Source organism: Lissotriton helveticus, chromosome 3_1 (genome assembly GCF_964261635.1).
Source record: "Lissotriton helveticus chromosome 3_1, aLisHel1.1, whole genome shotgun sequence".
Taxonomy (NCBI): domain Eukaryota; kingdom Metazoa; phylum Chordata; class Amphibia; order Caudata; family Salamandridae; genus Lissotriton; species Lissotriton helveticus.
The window spans coordinates 920,959,809-920,985,542 of NC_136061.1; the positions used below are offsets into that span (position 1 = coordinate 920,959,809).

The window sequence follows — 25,734 nt, forward strand, 5'->3', positions numbered from 1 at the left end:
GATGACAGATGGATAAATTACACATATTTTCACATTTTTGTAGGGTAATCTCTGCAGGAGTTCCATGTGGCTTTTCCAGAGCATTTGTGGACTCTCTTCAACAATATGGCTCAATCTGTAACTGATGCCAGGGAGCTGCTGGTTTTATGTCACCTGGATTGTTGCCTCTCTGAGGAGGAAATGATCTCTGAGGTGTAAGAAGGAGTAGAAGGTAATGTCAGTTTACTCTTTGGTATCTCTCTGGAGCAATCACCTAAAGCGAGTGTTCAATGATTTCAGTTTCCAAGCCTTTCCAATTATTGGCCCCACAAAAATGTTCATCTGCAAGTACCACAGTAGTCTAGTTTGCACACATGCTCATTTCTTAGCTTCTGGTTCCTATCACACAGATGCGGTTGTGATATTCATGGTCTGTATGCTCGTTCAAACCTTGATCTCTGTTGTGTCGTCACACTTACATAAGCCTGCAGTGCACTTCTAACTGAAGATTCCTCACCTTGTGAATAAATACCAAAGCAGTACCTCACAAGATGAGGAGTCTGTCGAATGGATCAACCAAAAAAGTCCTGCAGGACTGAACGGGCAAAGTGCCCATCCCACAGGACCGGGCTATGTGCTTTGTGAACGTGTGAATTGACACCCATAGCGCAGCCTGTCAGATTTCCAAAATGGGAGCAATACGTGCCGTCTCTGTAGTAGCACCCTTGAGTGTGGCCAAATTATCTCTCAGACTCTCTGGAGTCTGCTTCTTGGCCCATGCATAGCAGGTCTTAATACAGAGGGTTATCCATCTCAATATGGTCCTTTTCTGCACTGTCTTACCCTCCTTTGCCCAAGAGAACCCCACTAAGAGTTGTACGTCCACTCAATATCCTTGATAAAAACCGATGTAAAAACTTAAAGCATTTCTAGGGTACAAATGATGGAGTCTCTCCTCTTCCTTTAAGGGGTGCAAGGAAGCAAAGACTGCCAGAAGATGATGGTCTGGCTGACAAGAAAAATAGTTGCAAACATTAGTAAAAAAGCTGATCTGCTCCACAACACTGGTTTGTCCGAGAGTAGGGTGTTGTATGAAGGCTGAATGGACAGCCCTTGACACAGGATGAGCTGAATTTATTGTAATCAGAAAGACTATTTTAAGAGTCAAGAAATGCAATGGACAGCTGTGCATTCGTGCAAATACGGTATACATAAGACATGTGAGAACCAAATTAAGGTCCCACTGTGGCAGCAGAAAGAGAGGGTGCGGGAACATTTGAACTAAAACTGTAAGAAAACTTTAAGAAAGCACACTACAACTGGTGATATAAACAAGCTCAGCTGGTCCGGCAAATGCTAAAAAGCCAAAAGGGCAGGCAAATTACTCTAATGGTGCCTACGGTACGTCCTTGCTGGACTAAAGATAGCATCAAAAATCAAAACAGCCGACAACTGTGCTTGAAAAGACTTTGGGTCTGAGTTAGATCTTGACGAGACTCCCGTCGTCCCTCTGTGGCAGCGATTACAAGTCCAGCCCGCCATATTTAGATGTGGGATCGTTGAGGTTTTAGATCAAAGGGCTCTTGAGGCATCTTGCTGAAGCCATTCAATGGTCTAAATGCCCCTCCACCATGAAGGTTCATTCCCATCATTAACACGCTTTTCAGAATTGGTGTACATCAGTCATTACTTTCTGTTCAGAGTGGCCTTCTCTTCGCAAGTCAGTTCTTCAATTCATTTGAGAAGGTTTTGAGAACAATTCAGCAGTTTCTTTGTGGAGGACCCTGCGGGCCAAAATTGAGAATGCAATTCTTGCCTTTAGAGTTTTGAAGGAGTTTTCCATGTCTAGTCCTGAGTTCATCCCCTCATGATTCTATGGAATTTACCTAAGTTTTAAGGTCTTTCGCTCTTTGAATCTGTGCATATTAAATTTGTGATAATGTAGGTTGTATTACTAGTGGATATGACCACTGCCAATGGGACTGGCGAAGTAGGAGTTTTATTGTGCCGACACTCCCCTTTGTGAGAATTCATGAAGATGGGGGTAATTCTTAAACCTGATCCAGAGTTTCTCTCCAAGGTTACATCTGTGGACCTAATGAATCAGAAGTTTGATTTGTTGTGTTTTAATTTTCCTGAATTTCAATGGCACATTTGATTTTACTCTAGGGGTGTCAACAAAGCAATTCATTTGAACCGGTCCAGTCCTTTTTGAAAGGACGAACAACTTTTTGATCCTTTTGGGTTGGTGGGACAGGGCCGAAGGATATGCTCCATTCTATTTGAATTTGGATAGATTCCATGCTTTCTCTTGCTTATTTCTCATAAAAAAATACCTTGCCAGGGCCATTCAAAGCAGGCCCATCCAAGGTACGGTGGCGCCTGGGTGGATACTCAGGTAGTGTCATTACCTGAAATTTTCAGGGCAGCAACTTGGGCTTCCCCTCATAGATCGCCTTATGAAAGACTTGGGGAAAACATGCAGGAATCGGCATGGAAACAAAGATTTCCATATGTTATTCTCCAAAATCGGGTAAACTCAGTTATTCACCAGGAAATAACATGAACAAATGTAACAATAAATTCAGAGTGGGGATAATTCCGGGGCACTCATACTCGAGTCCTAAGAGGTTTACTATGATTGTCTGACCACAATTCATCACCAAGTCACTCTTAAGAAGAAGGCACATATTGCATCCGCCCACAAATAATAAATGGCTTCCAATAGATCTATTACCTATGAAAAGGCAAAGTGAGTAAGTACACTGGCATTAGGATAAGGCCAAAACTATAAGCAGTTAGCAAATAGGAGTTCTATACTATGTCGGGCGTGTCCAACACCTACGTCCAAGACTGGGGGATCCAAACTAGATATTCAGGCTATCCCATAAGATAGACTTACATATAAAAAATCTAAATGGAAACCATTTTTGTTCGCCATTGGCATCCTGAAATTCTGGCATGGATTTATGTCTGCTTGACTTTGCATTGCATACCCTTGTACTAGGCTGGACTCCACTGCTCCCATCCTCAAGTTAGATACGAATATCCCAAAGAGACCAGCAAAGCCTGATATTTTTTTTGGTGCTTTTCTTTGCTAATTATACACTACTTTCTCATTGAAGGGAACTCATTCAAGAAGGCAGCAGGAGTGACTTTAATGTGATTCTGTCCCTGGCATCATTAGAGCACTCTTGCCCTATAGGGGTGACATGAATCAATTCATCGGGACGCAAGCCTGGCCAGTGGACACAGCTGTTGGATGACCATGTCTAGCATTTTCAAAAGTGAGATTTTACAATGGGGACCGAACCCTCTAAAAAGCATCGGGTTTCAGAGATTGATACTGATTTCTGACGCAGATGAAACCAAAAGAAAAGCCAAGAGATTGCCAACACAAGACAAAGCAGCTTTCAGCATGCATCGTATTACAACTGATGTCCCCCTCTTGAAGCTGAGGAGTAAGAGTGCAACTTTTAAGAGAAGTCAAAAGATCTGAAAAAGGATACATTACCTTTCAGAAGTCTTCCTTGAATCTGATTACTGCGCGGAAGAACACATTCCGATCCAGGTGTCATCATGTTACAGCAGTGTTAGGACACCTCAAGAGGTTGTCTAAACAAAAGTAAGTAGCATTCTTAAACGGGATCTTCAATAAACAATCCGAAATTATAACATGGTTTTTAGTTGTGTTGGGGCAGTTATAAAATGAATGATCTACTGTAAGTAACAACAAAGTTGTGCAACCTATCTATGAAGGTGACACAGCTGCAATCACAGAGCTCATGAAACAGTGCAAGCAGAATTGCCAAGTGGGTCCAGGCCCTCAGGTGCACCATTATGTATTCCTGGATTTTGAGTCAACATCACTTAGCACTGGGAAGTGAAGGACTGGTCTTGTTTCAGTAATGATTAAAATGCATTGGTTGGGAAAGGTGATCATCCTGTTGACATGAGGCCAGTTGGCAACTCTCAGCGTTCTCCCTACGTTCCCAATATTCTTTCAGATCAAATAACAATATCCACGACGATTATGTTTTCCTCTAGATTTAGTGTGTAGCTGCCTTGATAACAAAATAGGCTTGTGGTAGAAGTTGCAGTACTTTGCACTGTCTGGTGTTGTTGGTCCTAATGTGGTGATCTTGGGATCAGGATAGGAAGACTGCATGTTACTGCGGCCTACCCTTGGTCAGGAGCATAACGCAGGCCCTTGCATCCCTTGTAGCGCGGGTGGGCCCTCAACCTTCATGCCCCCCACCAATTCAACCTAGGCCTATGAATATCTCTGAGACCTGGGAGTGGCAGGTGCCCTTCACCACCTTCTTCAGAAGGACCCCATCAGAGAGTGTTATTGTAGTGACTTCTGCATCTTTCTGCATTACAATCTCTCCTGCTTTGCTTATTAGAATGTTACCATGGTTATGATGTAATAGAATGCTGCCTCAGCTTTGAGTTCAGTTGAGACTTGGGGCTGAGCTGAGATGATCCTGCTCCTGGTGGGGTTTTTATGATCCTAATTACTTATCTATTACTTATCCATGAACGTACCTTGTACCATCATACTTCAAATAAATTACATCTACGAGCAACTACTCGGACCTTGATTATCCTTCATTCACTACAGTTATGCCACTGACGTTGATGGAAAAGTGTTTTAAAGGTTACCAATGAGTATACATTTTGGAAGAGGGTAAATGCTTGCGGCCAGCCTGCATGGAGGGATAAATTAGTGTCAGAGCAGTACATGGACATATGTCATGGCACGCGATGCATGCGTGGTTCCCTTTGTTATGAACACATTTCAGTGTAGCAAAATGATATGCACATATGACTGCCATGCATGAAGTGCACGATGAATGAGGGGCAGTGCAGAGGCAAGGTATTTGGCTGTGGACTAGCCTGCATGAATTATACCCCTGTGTGGTGAGTGAGGTGACTATTTCTGCCAGTGCAGCTTTAAATTCCCTGGCTGCTTTTTTCTTCTGTGGTGAATGAGGTACAATGCAGGAAGAGGGTGTTTGGGTGTGGTCTGCCACAGATGAAAAGTGATGTGTTGGGCTTCCTGTCTTTGTGTTGTGTTGATAGGGGGGTGGTGGTATCTTCTGCTTCCATAAAGAAAGAGTAGTGTTGAATCCCTGGGTGTTTGCCCGGTCATGACTGAGTGAGTGACTGATGATGTTGTGGACTCTGGGGAGTGATAAGGTTCTGCCTGCCCTGCAAGTACAAGCTGTTAGAAACTTTGAGGGGGGAGATAAGTCAGCTCCATGTTGGGCATGTGTGTATATTGTATCCTGTTCAGATGTGCATCTTGCAGCTATAAAAAAAATAACAATTTTCCTATGTGACTGAGCTTGTATAGGCAACAAATTTTGGTGATCCAGTGTAATGCCGGAAATCCAGTTGATCTTGCCAGCCTATTTTTGTTGACCAGGCTGCAAGGTAGAATGTCCCATCCTTGCCTCTACCTCATGGTGCCACCATGAGAAGGCGGACTCGGCTTCTAACTCTATGCTCCACACTGTGGGCCCTATTCACAAAGGGCTTTTGCACTCGTGGCGGAGGCCCCACAGTCATGGCGGGTGCCCCCGCACTCTCGCGGGACTTCTGCATTTCAGTTTCTTTTTGCGGAGGTCCCGCCACAAAAACGGGCATCCACCACAACTGTGTGGCCTCCGCCGCAAGTGCAAAAGCCCTTTGTGAATAGGGTCCACTGTGTTCAAGACTAGAGTTGTACATGAGAGACTCTGCAAACTGCGGCCAACTCCTGTGGCTACTTAAACAATGACCCCACCCATACTACCTGCAGGTTCACTTCCCGAATAAGAGTTCCAATGTTTGCAATCACTACACAGTTACCTTACTCACGTCCTGTGACATCCTACTCTCCATCTTGGATGCTATAAGACAGTTCCAAATAAAAAAGAAAACATGCGTTTAGGTTTGAATGGCTGTGGCCTAAAACAATTAAAACAGAAATCCCATACTGTGTGGAATGTGCTGATGGATGTACTGATGAGCAGGAACTCAGCATAACACATCTAAACTGCTTTCTTCTTTAAATAAAACAAACTACAGTGAGTGTTTCCCTAGGCCTTTGTCCTGCCCCATGCACCCATCACATCTATTGGATGATGTGAACAGACAGTCTCTGACATCAGAGCCTACGTCCCCCAATCACAATAGACAAGCCGTGATGTCACAATCACGCTGTTGGCTCAGAGTCCGAGCCCTGCCTCAGCTTGCCTTGAACACCTGTAGGTTGGGTCGCTGCCCTTGAGCCTGCTCTCCCGAGTGTCCAACCTCCTGTCTCATTCTGGCACAAGACTCGACTCTGAGGGCACTAGACTAGACTCGACTCTGAGGGAACTAGACTCGACTCTGAGGGCACTAGACTCGACTCTGAGGGCACTAGACTCGACTCAGAGGGCACTAGACTCGACTCTGAGCTCCAATCAACAACATGTCTGTGCTCATGAGTTGGTCTTCAGTCAAGAAGGCTTTGCAGTCAGACTTAAGATTTGTTTCCAGACTTCAGACTTCAGGGTCTCTTGGCTGTGGGACTGCTGCCCCCCCCCCCCCCCCGGGTCCCGAGTGACGCATTTCAGATCAGTCTTCTTCAGCCTCAAGCCTTGGTAAGATTGTTCCTTCATTCCTCGGAACGCTAATTATTGCTATATTTTCTAATCCAAACAGCAGCCGGGAGGCATATTTTCTTCTTTGCAGATTTGAGCCCATGACATGCTGGCCACACTACTGCATTTCTCCTCTAACCTCTGGTAACACACATTTCTGCTCTTTAACTGTGCAGTCAAGCTTGAGTACTCTGTCCCGGGCCTAAAACTGAATTGTCCTTTCCTCTTTCTGTGGCAAATCCTTTAGCCAGTCCCCCTCAATACATGAAAGATATTACTTCTGTGACACAACCTGAATAAAAACTATAAAAGGTAACAAAAGAAAAAATACATAATGGTCAGTTAAAATAACCAAATAAGTACATCTTAACTCAAACTGCTCTTTCTGTGAAACAGGTCAAAGGACAATAAATGAGAGTTTCTGTACCGTGTAGAAGAGCAAAAGAGGCTGACGTAGTTGAATAATTCCTTCACCTGCAAGTCTACATTGCTTTCTAACTGTTGACTCATCCTAAAAGATCTTCACCATATCCCGGCAAGCCAAAAACACTGGAACTCTACATACATATTAAAAAGGTACGTAAGACCTATTTTGGGTAGAGAATATGGTGGCGCTGGGGGATGCAGGTACCGATGGGTGTTGAAGATCAGTTGAAGAGCCAGCTCTTGAGATCCTTCCTGAATTAGATCAGCGACTGAGATAGCCTGAAGTGGAGAAGCCAGGTGTTCCAGGTATTGGAGGTGAGGTAGGAGAAGGACCTTCCTCTGGTATGGCCTCCAGTCTGGCCTGGGTGAAACAATGACAAACCTTCAAAATTAATTGATCCCACTGAGCTATAGTGTTAGTTCAGGATAAAATCTGTTCAGGTGAAAGAAGTCATATAAATAAGGCAAAACTCACCAGTGTATCAAGTCAGTAATCTGCATATTGAGTGTGCCTTACCAGATTGCTCCTGTTTCCCAGTTCCTTGTGTGAGTAGCTCATCTGGTTGGTTTTTAGGTTTTGCCTACAGAGAGTTTTTATCTATCTTTTGTCGAAAGACCTTTAGTGCAGTGGTGTAGCAAGGGGGGGCGAAGGGAGCGGTCCGCTCCGGCCGTCATGAATTTTGGGGGTGGCGGCACGCCCCCCCCCCTCCCTGCGTTTGCCGTGGGCGGCAATCGCAGGAATATCGCCAGCACCTCCCCCCGCTCTTAAGGCCGTGGCTAGATACGCCACTGCTTTAGTGGAATATACCAAGAACAAACAGTGAGCTTAGAGCCAGCCTATTGCTTAATATTTTTGGGCTTCTTATTCAACGGCTTTCCTTCTTGTTTTATTTGTCCCTCCCCTAGAGCAGAGCTTCTTTACTATCCTTTTGATTGGATGACTTGTATTTACATCCAGGGGGCGATTTATTTTTCTTTCAGTACTCCATGGGAGTGCATATGTTTTCTAGCTCTCTCCCTCTGTGCTGCTTCCGCCTCCCTCCCTCGAATACCTCCTACGCTCTCTGTTTCTTTCTCCTCCCCTACCCCCAGCGTGTCCATTGCTTCCCCAAACCCTCTCTGGTTCTTTAAAATAAATCTCCCTTCCTCACTGCCTCCAATACTTCTCTTGCTACCCTGCTCCCTCTCCATTTATTTACCTTGTGTTCACTTATCTCGCCAGTGCTTCTGTTATTGATCCCCTGCCTCTTCTGTCGTGGTCTTTAAAAAAAATGTTTCTTGGTACATTTCTGTAGGGGCCGGCAGCTGCAATTTGCGTACAGGCCACTCCTTTTTTTGAAATGCACTTTTGTACTTGTATAAATGTGATCCTTTGTTGATGATCGTCTGGCCCTATTGTTGCTACCCTATCTCTCCATGGTGGTCCTTACTTGAGAAAAGTTTATTTTTATATTTTTTTGTAGGGCCTGCCAGAACACTCCTATTTTAAAATGTGCTTGTTTAAATTGTTTTTCTTTTATTTACTGTTCCATGATTTGCATTATGGAATAGCAAATAACAAAATTAACAAAATGGCAGTCTCATTGTGCATAAGTGCACATGTGTGGTAAAGCATATGTGCACATAAGTCACTGTGGCGTGCCACCACAGCATCATGAGGCATACACACATATCATGAAGTCATGACTCATGTTCGCATTCAAGTCATTGTGCTTTTTTCTTCAGTGCAGTGCCAAAAAAGCTTTTCTTTTTGCAGATGATGAACAGCATCATCAAGTAGCTCTGGCAACGCTAAAAGGTCAAAAAGGTGAGACCTATTGGCTTTGTCAATGCTTGCCATCTTTGCAGCCTTGTATTTCCAGTCTTCTTAATCCCGTTATAAAATCGTCACTATAAATCCCAGAATACACAGAAAAATCCTGAAATGCATTAACTACTCATGTATGGAACTGGGAATTATGAGTACTCTGCCTTACCTCAGCAAGTCTTGTCTCGGAAATGAGGTTCAGTCTCATGTGTATGGAAAATATTTTCTAATATGTGGTACCTACTTTAAAAACTGTATTGAGTCCTAGTGAAAGAAACGATGATGTAATTTACGATTTCCTTTGAGATGTCACCTGTGATGTTAACAAGAATGCCATTTTGCATATCATGAGCGATGTAAGTTGAGAGGTTATACGCAGTGCCATGGCAGGTTAGTTTACTGTACCATAGTAGTCAAATTCCAGTGGATTTTAGGTCTCGCTACAAGTAGGTTTTTCTGTCTATTGCGAGAACTGTTGTCATCAATATGACAAAAAGAAACAACCTTATAGACAGAGAATGGGCTTTCATGTGTGTTTCATTGTTTGCCATTGGTTGGATGGGATGTCCATCAAGACCATGGCACTTTGAGGATGGTTACATCAAACAGACCTTTTGTTAAACTGCAGATGTAACATGACCTATATGTTGAAAATGGGTTCTGTATGTGTTCTTTGATGTATTTACTTTTTTTGGCACAACTACATTTTAATTGCTGCTTTATGACTTTACTGTCTGCTGCTTTCAGTGCCTTACCCCATCAAATAACAAGGATTTTCAATGCAATAGGTCTCCCTTTTGCAAGCGTTTAAACGATTGACCTTGTAAATGACAATGCTTTCTATTTATGTGTTTTAAACCCAACCCATATATAAAAGTCATTGTTATTTTTAAAGTCAATAGCTCAAGCTCTCGCAAATGCAACAGCACTTTAATGTTGGCCATGCTTCTTTCTTTAGATGCTGCTCGCCGTATGAGGTTATTTTGAACACCTGTGACCCCATTGCCCTCCTCTTCCCACCCCGCACGCCTCACCACTCATCCACTTTGCCGGCCGCTACTGCCTATGAGGGGTGGTCTTTAGAAGTTGTGGGCTTGTTTTTCATATAGTGCGGATTGTTTAACAAGATATCTCCTTTTTTGTGTTTTTCAGATTCACAAATCCTCTACAGCACCAACAGAAACAATACTATGGTGACGCACCACCGTGAGAAGGGAAAAGAGGACTTCCTTTCCAGGTATCAAGACACCAAATAAATTTTTGCGAATCCCATAACATTTTACAAAATTGAATCTGACAAGAAAACAAACTCGTTTTTATTGCGTGATGTCAGGAGTTTATAAGGGCAACTTGAAACTCAGTTCTTTAGTGGTACATTTCAAACTTTCTATGTTTCAATCCTTTTAAGAACTGTGGTACTGGGAACAGAAGTCCAGAGTGTGACATTGGTTCCACTGAGGATCTGCAAATCCTTGAACACCATTGGAAAGATGTAATTGGTTTTTGTGACTGTATTATTCAACAGTCAAGTAATTCATGTCCTTTTTGTACATATCACTACACGCCATGCTATAGGAAAGAACTACAGTAAAGGAAGCTAGCTAGATTTATTTGCTGTTCTTTCCTTTTTTCCACCTTTATCTTTATCAATTTTCTGCGCAGGATGCCAGCACCGAGGGAAATTGAGAGGGAAACTGCGCAGGAGAGCAATGAAGAAGTGGTCTAAGATTCTAGGTATCCACCTAAGTCCATCATGTAGAAGTTATTCACAATCCTTGCTGGAGAAAAACCGTTCCTGTCCAATATGTCACATCTCATATGTACATCTCACAGCCGACAGAGATACTGGCTATTAAACCAGTACATGGGGATGAGACCAGTAATATCCGGACCGCGTGTGTATCTGTCCATTAGGTGAATGGCCCGAGAGGATGCTATGATGTGGTGAGTAAGGCACAGCCAATTTCGATATAAAGAATGCACCTTGAATATTACATAATGGGCACATTCTTTACCAAGCTGAGTGTAACAATGAGGGAAAACATTTGTCTAAATAATAAATGTGTCTCACGTTCATTTCTATGTTTATGTGCTATGTGTTGTGTGTCAGAAGATACGGAAATTTTATTAGAAGTACTCACCACTATTTTTTAGCATAGATTAGTTCTTTAGATATGACACAAACAGGTGGTGTTCAGAATGTATATAAACAGCGCATATTTGGAGTACTTTAATATATAAGTGTTGGTTGAAGTATGTTTTCTACCAAAACTTTGGCAGACTAATCCTCCCATGATTATATATTGCAGATTATAAAACAGTGAATACCAAGCGGGTAAATCACCTTCTTCTATGTAGCATGCAGAGTACTTGAGCGCGATTACCACCGACAGCACTACAGGAGTGGTATCAAAGAGGTAGGTCCTTGGTCCTGATGAAAAGCCATGGGGATGGCTTGAAGCATGTCAACCCTTAAGGAAGGCAGGTACATAGTGATCCACCATTCCCTCTCCCTGTTTTTAATCATACCGACTAGAGGCCAGAATAAATAAGAGTTTATCTACTAGCCAGGTATTTGGTTTTCTTTCCGCATTAAATAACCCCCCCACACTCCTATTATCATCATTCTAAGCCATATTGATACATCTATAAGTACTCCCACGTAATTCATAGGTCGTAGCATGGCTCATTCTGTAGTGGAATGATGAAGCATGCCACCAAGGGGCAATCCTGGTGGGTGAGTTTTATACAAGAAAAAATATGTGTTTTCTTCACCTTGTGGGGGGTTATTTCACAGTAAACTGAGTGGCTCACTATATTTTGATGTTAAATCTCAGCCCAAGACAAACAGTCCATCCGCTGAAGTGCAGCTTGTACCGGAGTTTGGAACAAGGATATGCATGGTGCAAATCCCAGCCCACTGCAACAATTTTGATAGCAGTGAATGGTTACCGCTGAGGTTTAGGAAGTTAGAATCTACCTCAGAGACAGTTAGAATCTGCCCCAGCCCAGGTTGCATCATCAAAATTGCATAGCCCAGATAGGAGAGTTGGTGTTGTTTTGGTGTTCCTGAAGCAGTTGGGGTGTCCTAGAAGTGTGAGTATATCTTTGATTGTGTGTTGCTGATCGTTGCTGTGTTTGCGGTTGTGTTGTGTTAGTGTGTTTGCAGTGGGGTATCCATTTGGGTCCATAATGGCCCCATGTAGAAATGAGTTCTGAAATGCTGCTTGTGTATATCACTTATTAAGAGAAACATGATTGCTGAAAAGAGTTGAAGTTTGGTAATTATTGGACTCGTCATAGTTAAAGATTCTGGAATAGATATTGAGTTATATTAAGTTGTGACTTGTGTCTTAAGTGTTTGTGATGTGTAGGGCTATCGATCTCACAAAAAATAGGAACTTGCTACACTTCTATTGTGAGGGTGTACTAATTGAGGTTGGTATTCTGTTCAATCCTTGTGCACAGGAGTAGACTTCACTTGTCAGGGTGATTTCTTGCTCTTTGAGATTTCACTTATGCGTGAAGTGCAGAAGGGTGTTATTCCCCATTCTTTCCCTAGAATGAATGGTAACTGATTTTTAGGGCTCGGCCTCTGCCAATGCGCAAGCATTGCAGATGTCGACATATTATGGCTTATCCAGAGCTTAACTAAACGGGCGATTTGATGCTGTGCCCGTGAAAAAGCTCGTGCACAGCATCAAAGCCACCAGCCTCCCTCCACAAGCTTACCCCAGCGTGCGCTCTGGCATTTCTCCTCCCCTAATTATTCACTGCCCACGGCCAGCCGGCACATCAAAGGCTGCTGCTCCCCCTGCGTCTCGTCACCCTTACTCTCACCTTTTCTTCCCTTCTTGCCTCTCCCCGCCCCCCCTCCCCCCTCCCCCCCACTCCCCACCACAGCAATGCCGAGGGCTGGTCTGCCTTCTCCCAGACTCGTTTACTTAACGTTCCCTGGCCTGCACACTAAACTTTCCCTAGCTATGATGCCTGGGACTTCATTCCGCTTTTTTTTTTTTTACAATGCATTTACCAATGCTTGTTTTTTTTTTATTTGCGGCCTTGCATTTCGATCTACCCCTCCTTCCTCTGTCCCTCCCTCCCTCTCGCTCAGCGCCGAGGCCGAGCCCCTGGCACAGCTTTGCAACAGAGGCCCTCGGCAGCAGGGAGAGTCGATTTACACAGGCAGCAATGCAGCCTCTAGACTCTGCAGCCTGGGCCTACATACAAACAGGCAACCATGGACACGAAGAAACGACATAGCAAAAATATATCAATCTAACCATGGAGACTTTATGGCCACCATTTGCACGGCTCCAGGCAAATACCAGATCAGGCCTCTTTTGCTGTTAAACGATTGACAGTTATTACCCAAATCAATTAACTCTTGTTTTGTAGATCACGAAAGCCTTGGCTGCCCCTGCCAGAGCACAATTCCCATACAGAGCAACAACGCCTATGCTCATTTGATCTCTCATTCAGTGAGGTTTTTCTTCCCAGTCTCAAACATAACTTTGCCATACATGCAGACGCATGCTTGTATGATGTCCGCTTTTCGGTGATTTTCGCCATCCTACAAAGCACCATGCTTCTAAAGACTTCAATATGGGTAACCATTTTTGCAAACCTGCAACACCTTCCTAAAGAGGTTTAGTCCTCATTGAATGTATGTGATGAAATCAACCTCATTCGCGAGGCAACAAAAAGGTTGACATTAATACACAGGTCCCGTGATGCAAATTGAAGAAAAAAAACAGCCCTTCTTCCCATTCACTCCAGACATCTCCATTCGCACCTCTGCATTATCTTCCTAGAGAACAACCACCAGAGACGAGTTGTTCCCAAATAAAACGCAGTGACTGCTACTTGAGGCCCTGAAATTAGAAGTGTGCACAATGCAGTTTCTGGGATCAGACATTAGCAAAACTGATTTAAATATGCCTCAAGTTGTAACGGGTAGAACAATGATGAAAATTAAAGCCAGTTCACAAGAGAAGCAACATTCCAGTTTTCACTCGCACAGCCACCACACAGCTCCACCGATGCAGCCACCACACAGCTCCACCGATGCAGCCACCACACAGCTCCACCGATGCAGCCACCACACAGCTCCACCGATGTAGCCACCACACAGCTCCACCGATGCAGCCACCACACAGCTCCACCGATGCAGCCACCACACAGCTCCACCGATGCAGCCACCACACAGCTCCACCGATGCAGCCACCACACAGCTCCACCGATGCAGCCACCACACAGCTCCACCGATGCAGCCACCACACAGCTCCACCGATGCAGCCACCACACAGCTCCACCGATGCAGCCACCACACAGCTCCACCGATGCAGCCACCACACAGCTCCACCGATGCAGCCACCACACAGCTCCACCGACACAGCGCCACCAATGCACCCACCACACAGCTCCACGACACAGCTCCACCGATGCACCCACCTCACAGCTCCACCGATGCACCCACCACACAGCTCCACCGATGCAGCCACCACACAGCTCAACCGACCCAGCTCCACCGATGCAGCCACCACACAGCTCAACCGACACAGCACCACCGATGCACCCACCACACAGCTCCACCGATGCACCCACCACACAGCTCCACTGACACAGCTCCACCGATGCACCCACCATACAGCTCCACCGAGGCACCAACCATACAGCTCCACCCAAGGCACCCACCACACAGCTCCACCAAGGCACCCACCACACAGCTCCACCGATGCACCCACCACACAGCTCCACCGATGCACCCACCACACAGTGATCCAGCGGGCTATAGAAAATATATCATAAACTACGCTACCCAACTTCATAACCTATAAACAAAATTCTAAACTAAATATGGACCCATTTATAAACCTGATATATTTTGGGCCTACTGAATCAGGTGGTCAGAATAAATCTATATACACATTATCTACAAACTATATACATATTTATACATTTGCAGAAAGAATATTGTCATTAGAATAAAACCCTATCATTTAAATGACCACCATAGGCGACGTGATCTTGCTAATAGTAACCTACACTTCTGAATAACCAAGACCAGCTTGTTTGTCAAAAGTAAGATTTTATTTACTAAATTATGGTATATAAGTTGAAAGTTTTATAAATGAAATTTATTAGCAATAATGCAAGTATGATTATAATGAAATATGAGAAAATTATTATTTAAGCAATTGAAACAATTTTAAAGAAAATATATAAAGTTTAGCATTTCTAAAACCTAATTCCCTAACTAAGCTAAATAGATAGAAATTAAAGTAAAGTTCTTTGAGGATTCTTACGTGCTCCACGCAAAGTCCAGTAGCACATCACCCTCATCGGAAAGTCAGAAAGCAGCAGCCAGCCCATCCCTAAGGGCATGACTTTTTATACCTTTCTACGCTAACTGAACTAAGCAAAGGAAAGTTTTCAGAAATCCTCGACGTCCCATTGGCTGAGAGTGACAAGTGACATGTCACCCAGTTATCAAAAAGTTCCACTAAATCATATTTCATAGAGACCATTGTTCCTTCCACGTGAAGCCAGAAGCTTCCTCATGTTGCAACAAATGTATTAAGTCATTCTCGCAGCGTCCATTGACTTTCATTATACTTCCGCGGATGCCAAGTTAAGGATTGACAAAATGTTCACTTTCGACCTTGGCCATGTCCGACAGAATGATGTCAGCTCATCAGTTTTTGCTTTGTGAATGCAGCTTCAATAAACGTTTTAATTCAGAATGGGCGTCTCGTGACTTTCTGCAGAATTATATGTCAGCTCTTTTTCTGCGGTTCAAATGACTAGGCCCAAAAGCAAGCAACTTATGTTTTCTAGTATAAAACAAACACAAGAAAAGTATTAATGTAAGAAATAAAGTAGATTCTGTATCCACCCCATGGTTTACTAATTAATTAACCCACCCGATTAATCAAAATGTTACCTAGCCATTGCAAACAAATAAAGCAGCGTTTATATTTACCAGTCTCCGTTATTCCATGAGACCCATATGCACCTAGAATAGTAGAAATGACATCACACAGACAAGGAAAAGCAAAACAAGCACATGCTTCTTTTAAGTTTGCAGCAATTAGTAATGACAAAAACGAAAACAATAAATTATTTTATTATTTTGCACGAACAAAAAGATGCAACATTTATGCACGTTTATGAGCACACATGTTAGTCCCCCCACGTGTAAAGTTTAATCTAAGTTGTATTAGCACGACATATCACAAATCAATAATAATTTTATTCATGTTATGGAAATGTGACTTTGCGAGTTTAAACAAAATTTTGTTTTCTATCTCGCTCCATCAACTCCCTCATCTGGTGATTAACAAATCACCACACCAGCACTCAAAATTTTGGTAAATTGAATTTTTAAGAAATCGATTCAAATTCATTTGTATCAGTAAACCTAAAAGTCTGTTTCTGCATAATCTTTGCAATTAACATGACGCTCTCTATGTAACTCCTGTAATTCGATCTCCCTTTCTTCTTCTTTTCTGAGTTTATAGATTCTTTTCTTTTCTTTCAACTGTTTCTTTCTTTTATGTAACAAACAACCTAATTTAGTCAAAATAAAAATGAATACTATTATAATCAAAGGTGCCAGAATCTTGCCAAGAATTGAACTTCCGATATTATGAAACCAGTTTTTAATTGCTTGAAACCTTTTTGAAAGTTTTCCTGTAAAATCTTCTTCTTCTAAAGGAATTATCTCTGAATGCATTTGTGTAATATTCTTAATATACATTTCAATATTCTTACTTTCATCAGGTATATATGTACAGCAATGTTGGACATGTAAAATGCCACAGACTCCTCCCTCTTTTGCTAGGAGTATGTCTAAAGCAAGACGATCTTGAATTACCATGGATCTAATTGCAATAACTTCAACATTCACTAATTGAAACCCATCAGCAGTGTCAGTTGATAATCTATCAACTATAGTGGACAATTTTCAGATTCTCCCTGCATTTAGGGTTATACCAACAAAAGGTATTACAGCTTGAAAAATATCTCCCAGAACTTCGGTAAAAGTTTCTCTTTTAGCTCTATTTACATAATTATGAATTTTAAACAATCCTTCTGAATCTCTGTCAACATGAAACACTTTAGGAAAAACAATTCCCACATAACAAGTTCCATACCAATGGTCTGGAAGGTTGTAGTAGGCTTTGTCACCACAAACAAAATAAATCCCAGGAAAGATAGGATCTTTTCCACCTTTAAATCCCCAACCTCCCATAATCTGATAAGTATCTTCACAGTTACTTGCACCTACAAAATAATTATCAAAAAGTGTATTATCTCTTCTAATGCAAAGCTTTCCACTAACTGGTTTGTCTATGTGAATTGCAATATTTTCAAGCATTTTGCCATTTAATTTCTCATCCTCTTTTTGCCAGAAGGCTGACTTAGTCTGCTTGACTAATTCATTTCTCTTATAAATTGCTCTTCTCTCCTCAACCATATTCAAAAAATTTTTTCCTTCAGCACTTAATTTACATGTTAGATTATTCTTGTAAGCATACTCGTAAGTGAGTTCGTTAGTAACAATGAAATATTCTCTCATTTGTTTTGCTTTCTTATGCTTATTTAAAGCATTGTCAATCTTAACATTAGCAAAAATTTCATCATAATTTGAATAGTAATATTCTAAACGACCAGTTTGATAAAATAAACTAGTTAATACACTACATGTTACAGCATAAGTGAGAGGAAGCATATTATATGTTACTCCCTCAGAAACAGAAGCAGGTAACTTAACACAGACATAGCAGCCTTTTGCATCCATTACCTTTACATATTCACTCAATAGCTTTGTGAATGTATTACTTGAAAAATCACCTATTGATTTATCTTGATGAATGTTAGGCTGATGATCAATAACTTTTGCAGATGTACTATGTTTAGTTTGGCTAACCAGAGCTTTGCTTGTTATGTTAACTTTGTGTAATTCTCTATTCATTTCTAAAGGGATAATCACAGCTAGTACCAACCAGAGCAGAACTAAAATGAGCAGACATACCAGAGTCATCTTACAGCATCTTTTAAAAACAGAACACTTTGAAGTGCTCTCCTTAACATAAGGCATTTTTAGGTTAGTTTTAGCCTCAAAAATAAAAATAAATTTTAAAATTTATATACACCCCCCTTTTAAAATATATTTTTCTTTTATAACCCTAAACAAGATTTCTTCGACCTTATGTCATACATAAGTTTTCTTCAACTAAACAGTTTTTCTTCGACCTTGTGTCAACTAACAAATTTTCTTCAGCCTTTTGCCAATTTAATAATTCTGTACTTCAATCATTGTCACTAATTTCTTGTATTTCGTTTTCTTCTTCACTACTATCATATATGTCAATAACAGGTGGAATTACTAAGTAAGTCCACTCAGGAGACTTGTATTTCTGGTTTGCTCTTATTATTCTCTTCCCTTTTCTCGATATCACTTCAATTTTTCTTCCAACTCCAACTTCTTTTCCTGGACTCTTTTGACTACTTATTTCCTCTACTTGTTCTATTGGCTTTTTGATCAATCTGACTCTCAATCTTCCACCTGGCCAGTAGTCTGCTTTTCTCACGTACTTCTTCTTTGGTTCAGAATTATTTGATTCTGACTTCCAAGTCCTTTTCTTTCTGTTTTCACTTCCACCTTCCACGTCACTTTCTTCAGTTTCGTAGTCTGAAATTTCAATTGACTCAGGAACTTCTCTATTCGGCAATTTCACTCCTTCAGGAACTTCACTTTGTCTTCCATCACTGGTACTCGGTAATTCGTTCTCCTTCTCTTCCTCAATTACCTCTAACTTCCCAGATTTCGGATTTTTGTTCCTTACTTCAGAGTTTGTTCTCTGCCTTTCGATACTCTCCTGGTCTGAAACTTCTTTTGGTTCAGCTTCTTTGTCTTCAATAGAGACAACCGAATCCTCAGTTATCTTTCCTTTTAACAGATTCTCTTCACCTTCAGAATCTATTTCAATTATTTCTAAGTCTTTTCTTGTCAGATTTCCATTCACTGGCACAGTTTCCAGATGTCGACTTTCTTGTCGATCTTCAGAATCTGGAATTACTTCACCTTCTGTTCTGTCTTCTGCTTCAGAATCAGAATCATCTGTGGTATCACTTTCAACATCAGAACTCTCAGGAGTTGGTACTGGAATAGTATGACTAGGATGTATCCAGCGTTTCAATCCTCTGCACTTTACAGCATTAGTAGTGATCAAGATTATCTGCCTAGGTTTCTGCCATCTAGGAGCTAGACAATTCCTTCTCCGATGTACTTTCGTTCTGACCCAATCGCCAGGTCTCAGATCATGAGTCAAAACTTTTTCATTTGATTGAGCTTCAGTTCCCACCTGATTAGACACAGAAGTTACCATATCAGATAACCTTTTACAGTAATCCAAAATTGCACTGTCATTTATGCTCAACAGTTTACCTACAGGTACAAAAGCTTGCCTCATAACTCTTCCCATTAAAATTTCATGAGGACTCAAACCTGTCTTTTTATCTGGTGTACTTCTTAATGACATTAAAACAAGTGGAAGAGCATCAGTCCACTTAATACCTGTTTCAAGACACATTTTTCCAATTCTGTTTTTGATTGTTCCATTTATTTGTTCAACTACACCTGATGCCTCTGGTCTGTATGCACAGTGTATTTTCTGCTCAATGCTCAAAGCTTCACAAATTAACTTCATCAGTTTGTTATCAAAGTGGCTTCCTCCATCACTCTCAATAGTGACTGGAAAACCGTACCTTGGGATGATTTCTCTGAGCAATAGTTTTGCTACTGTAATTGAATCACAATGTCGTGTAGGGAAAGCCTCTACCCATCTTGAGAATAAGCATACAATTACAAGTACATATTTCAAACAGTTGTGTAAGGGCATTTCAATGAAATCCATTTGTAACCTGGTAAAGGGACCACCCTCTCGACCAATTATTCCTGTCCCCACCACTGATTTTCTGTTTGGATTCATTTGTTGGCATGACAAACACCTTTGACAAAAAGATTCAGCAATGGTTCTAAATTTGGTATTGAACCATGTTTCTCTAAAAAGTCTGACCATAGAATCTCTTCCTAGATGTGCAGGACCATGATATAATCTGGCCATGTCAGCAATTAAGCAATTTGGTAAGACTACTCTGCCATCTTTGTAAACCCACACTCCATCTTCTTCACGTGGTCTACAATCTGATCTTAACCATAGGTCTTTTTCTTCATCATCTGCTTCGTTTTGTAAATCTCTAATCTCATGCCATGTTTCTACAACAGTTGTTAGCATTAATGAATCTCCCGATTGTATGAATAATTTTTCCTTGCGCAGTACTTTGCTGTTTCATCTGCGAAGGCATTTCCCTTGGAAATATAATCAGTTCCTCTAGTGTGCGCTGCACATTTGACAATGGCAATTTCTTTTGGCAATTGTATTGCTTCAATTAATCTTCTAATGAAAACTGCATTTTTAATTGGTGATCCTGTTGATGTCATGTATCCTCTCTGTGACCAGAGTTGTCCATAATCATGCACAACTCCGTACCCATACTGACTATCAGTAATGATGGTAACTCTTATATCCTTTGATATTTCACATGCACGAATTAAAGCAATCAATTCAGCCACTTGTGCTGAACGAACTCCTTCAAGACATGATGCTTCTTCAACATCTACAACTGTACAAACTGAGTATGAAGGTTTCAAGACACCTCCTTCGGATCTTAAGCATGAGCCATCTACAAAGTAGACAAAATCCGATTCAGACAAAGGTCTGTCTTTGATGTCTTTTCTTGGTTTAGTGCAGAATTCCATGACATCTAAACATTCATGTTCTGTCTCAATGTCATCAACAATTTCAGAATCAGGCAGTAATGTAGAAGGATTCAGATTCAAACATCTTGAAATCGAAACATTATCTGCTCCCAGTATGATTTTCTCATACTTTGTCAATCTGCTACTTGTTAAATGTTGAGTCTTACCTCTTGTCAGTAATATTTCAACTGAATGAGGCACAAAAACTTTTACAGGAAATCCCATAATGATTCCTTCACTTTGTTCGAGGCTGATACTTGTAGCTGCAACTGCTTTCAAACAACCTGGTAATGCTTTTGCAATTGGATCAAGAACTGCAGAGAAGTATGCAATAGGTTTCTTTAAATTTCCATGTCTCTGTATTAATACAGATAATGCACATCCTTCTCTCTCACTGCAATACAGTTCAAAATCTTTTTCATAATTTGGCATACCTAAAGCAGGAGCTTGGCATAAGCTCTTTTTCAGGTTCTCAAAAGATTCCATCTCAGCATCATTGAGAATAATTGGATCTTTTACATCTGATTTGGTCAGTCTTTGTAGTGGTTTTGCAATTACTGAAAATCCACTTATCCATTGTCGACAGTAACCTACCATTCCCAGGAACATTCTGACCTGTCTTTGTGTTCTTGGCGGTAACATTGCTTGAATCATTTTTATTCTCTCTATTGTTACTTGTCTTTTTCCTTTTGCAATTCTGTGACCAAGATATTTTACTTCTTGTTTGCAAAACTGTAGTTTTGCTGGGGACACTTTATGTCCTTCTTCTGCAAGGCGATTTAACAGAATTATTGTGTCTGTTACACAATTTTCTTTTGTCTTTGCAGCTATTAACAAATCATCAATATACTGCACCAACGTAGACCTACCTGGTAAGTCTAAATCTTCTAATGATCTTTTTAACAATTCATTAAAGATTGAAGGACTTTCTGTATAGCCCTGAGGGATTCTTGTCCATCCAAGGGTCTTACCTTGGAATCTGAAAGCAAAGATTTCATAACTGTCTGGATGTAAGGGAACAGTAAAGAATGCATTGCAAAGGTCAATGACTGTGTACCATTCAGCATCATGTGGAATCTGAAATAGAATTACTGCTGGATTTGGAACCACAGGACAACATGGAATGACAAATTGATTAACCTTTCTCAAATCTTGTACGATCCTAAATGTTCCGTTAGACTTTTTAACTCCCATAATTGGTGAATTACAAGAGCTACTCTTCATTTCCTTTAATACACCTTGTTTGATTAATTTTTCAATTATAGGTGTAATACCTTCAATTGTTTCTGTTTTCATTTTATATTGTGGAGTGTTTGGAAATTCTATTCCCTGTTTCAATGCAATTTTTACAGGATCTACGTTTTTCATTAGACCCATCTCATTTCCAGTAAAATCCCATATTTCAGATTTCACTGTTTCCTTTAGCTCTTCAGGTAAATCCTTTTCTTCAAATGCAGGAAACAATTTTGTTTCTTCTGCTTCCATCATCATCATTGTCATCCTGTATAAACCATCTTCCTCCATTGTTTGTAACTCAACTCCATCAGGAGAACAATATATTCTGCAATTCATTTTACATAGAATGTCTCTGCCTAATAGATTTACTGGACTACTATTACAAACCACAAATCTGTGTTTGTCTCTGTAATTTCCAATTTCAACTGGTACTGGATCAGTTAAGTCTGTTTTAATTTGCTGATTACTTACTCCCACAACTTGGATGGTATCCCCAGAGAGAGGTAGGTTTTCAATTTCCACTGATCTAACAGTAGAACGGGTAGCACCAGTGTCCACTAGAAAAGTGATGTCTACATCATTAACTTTCCCGTTTACATAAGGACCAGACTGGTCAACCTCAAGAGTGGCTCCAACAACACACTCTTCCTCCTCTCTCGGGCACCGTCAGCAATAATCATCAGAATCACTGTCTTGACTTTCTGCTAATAAAAATTGTTGTGAAGCATTTTGCATTTGAACCCTTTGCTGCTTTTGCTGTTTTTGTGGTTTTATTACCTGTTCACTTCCCTGAAATCCCACGTTTGGATTATATTTTTGAACTCCCCCACAATTCGGAAAAGGTGGTTGTGGCAATTGGTCTTGACGATTATTCACCTGTTGTTGTTGCTGTTGTTGTAACTGTCGTTGAATATTAAATTCGTTTAACCTCTGTTGCATCTGTAGCTGTTGCTGCAGGTTAACACCATTCTGCATCTGTGGATTCAATAAGGGATTCTTTAAGTTTTTAGGAGGATGAGGACACTCGTCCCTCCAATGTCCAATTTCGCCACAATTAAAACAAGGTAATCTTTGTTTCAGCTCTTCTATCTTTGGGCTAAATTTCTTTGGGAAATTATTACCTTTAAACTTTCCTTGTATCTGGTTTGTATTTCCAGTTTGAACAAAATTAGTGTTCTTATTTCCCATGCTGGCAATCTGTTGCTCAGCCACCTTTACCTGAGCCCACATGGCTTTCTCCTTCAGCTTCTTCTGTTTTACTTCTATTTCATCGCTACAATATTTTGCTTTTCTTAGAATATCATCTACAGATAGTGATTGCCATCCGACAATACTAGTTCTGATCATTTCTCCAATTTCAGGTTTTAGTCCATAAACAAATCTATAGATAAAATGACTCATGTCTTTTTCATCTAATTTTTCATAACCACTGTATTGTTTAAAGATTAACAATAGTCTTTCATAAAAAGAATGAACTGATTCTTTTGTTTCCTGTTCTGTCCTTTCTATTTTAACCCAATCAACTTCTTTGGGTGGAATTTTGTTTTTCATCCAAACAATTACTTTCTCATAGAAATCCATTACAAGTGGATTAGGAGCACCTGTTTCTTTAATTCGCTCAGGTTCTGTTTTTGGCCAACTAATAGATATTTTACATTCTGTCCAAAGATCAGATGGAACTACAATGTCAAAAAATCCATCTAAATCAATCCACAGAACTTTTGACACTTTGATAAATCTATCAACTTGCCTGTACCACTCGACTGGTTTTTCCCTCAATTTTGGAAAGTCATTTGTAAATAACAGAATGTCCTGTCTCGACCAAGGGACATGAACATATCCTCCTCCTGCTACTTCTCTCATTGGAAATTGTTTTGACAATTTATCCAATCTTTCATCTTCCTTCTTTTTCGTCCATTTTACTCTCCATTTATTCAGTTCTCCTAGCTTTTTGATATAGACAATCAAATCTTTAATGTGAACTATTCTTCCCATTGAGTTCAAACTCTCAATGTCACTTTCTGAAAAGTCTAATCTGTAATGCTTTGCAAAATTCTTTTGTTTACTCACATCGATTTCAAGTTCTGCAGCCAGATCTTCTAATTGATCATATTTATTTTTCGTTTTCCACTGAATGCTTTTGCAAATGAATAGTAGTTCATCATCCCGATAGTAATTTAAACTATCTGGGCCAATTGTTCCAATTATTAATTCTTCGATATTCGCTTTTAATTTGGCCACATCAAGTTTTGGTGTGGTTACCCTGACTTCAGGACTCCCTATATCTGACATAGCACCCATTGGTGTTTTTGGAGATAAATCCTCATTAAAAGTTAAATCAGGCATTCTTGATTTAGAAGTGTTTAATTCCGTTAAATCTGAATAAAATGTTTCAGTAGCCTTTTGAATTTCTGTATTTAAAGGAATAGTTAATCCATTTTTGTTTGTATCCTTTTGATCAAATACAGGCTGAACAGGACCAATTGTTACTGGAACTGTGACAGCTTCCATGCCTTTTGTCATTCTTTTAATTAATTCTTCTTTAGATCTTAAATATTCATTATAATCAACATCTTCAACATTTCTAGCCTCTCTTGCATAATCTTTTGGAGGTTCCCTTGCTCTTGGAGTCATTGTAAAATGTCTACCTTCATTTCGAGCATTCTCGAATTCTGATCTTCTAGGAGTTTCAGTGATTTCACAATTATTTGGATAAAGTTTAGGAGCTTCACTAATTGGAGGTGCACTCGGTGAAGTTTCAGTAGAAACCACCGGAGTAGACCATGATCTAGGAGGTCTCAAAGGCTGATTAGGCTGATTCTTTCTAGTAGTTGTATATATTTCTTCCATAACTGCATCCTCAGATTCACTTTCCATAGATTTCCCTGTAGGAGAACCCATTACCATTTCATGAATTAAATACAATCCTTCACTCATGTTTCCCTGTCTCCACATTCGCAATCTATCTTCATGAGTTTCTCTTTTCCAAGATGGATTTTTAGAAGGTCTTTTAATTCCACTAGCTTCTCTTTGTAACTGATACATCTCGTCTTCCCACTCAACTAAAGCTTCAAATTGAGTTGGTCTCGGTTTTGGAACAAGAGCATTCATTTTCTCTCGTAAATTTCTTAAAACTCTTACATTAAATGAACCTTCATCAGGCCAAGCTAAAACACCGTCGTTTTTAGTATAGCGTTTCCAACTGTCGAACCATAAGACAGTATGATATCCGTATTCACCTTCCATGTACGCTGCAGGTGTTTTATACTTATGAAGTAGTTTACCACCTCGCGTTTCGATTTTCTTGTCAGGTGAAAATAAATTTTTGAATTTCTGAAATAATGTTGTCTTTTTCTCAACATGTTTAAAATGATAACTCATTTTTAAAAGTTAAATTTAATTCACAAAATCGTTCGTAAAATATTTCCGGGATGTTCCGCAAAACAACCAATCCGTGCGCGAAACACACTAACAAGCCAATGACAGTTGAGCTACGTCACTTCTCTGCTCAACCAATAAATTTGGAGATTTTCTGAAGGACCAATCAGCTCACTGGCCGTCAGAGACTCAAGAGCCAATCAGAATACAGCTTGTGACGTAGGTCACCCAATCCCAGCGCGGCTCTGTGACGTACACAGCAGCTGCGGTTTCTCGCTTCTCACTCCTGGCGCTTACCCCTCCTTCACAAAGTCTTTTCACAGCGCCATTTTAAGGGCACTTTTCAGTGTAAATTAATTCTTAACAATGACTATAAAGACAACATCTGTTCGTTTCACTATTTAGGATAGTTTACATACATTCAAGTATCCACACTTCGGAATAGA

General features: G+C 40.6%; 1 protein-coding gene across 2 annotated transcripts in view; it reads right to left on the reverse strand.

Moving 5' to 3' along the window:
* The window catches only part of STPG1 (sperm tail PG-rich repeat containing 1), a 351,715-nt gene that overhangs the window by 287,768 nt on the left and 38,213 nt on the right, over nt 1–25,734 (reverse strand). Inside the window, exon 2 of one of the 2 annotated variants that reach the window (XM_078683799.1) lies at nt 3,494–3,594. The exons of the other annotated variant lie outside the window; for it this stretch is intronic. Within the exon in view, the coding sequence (XP_078539925.1) occupies nt 3,494–3,560 (67 nt within the window). The 5' untranslated portion in view covers nt 3,561–3,594. The remainder of the gene's footprint in view (nt 1–3,493; nt 3,595–25,734) is intronic. 2 annotated transcript variants of the gene reach the window in all.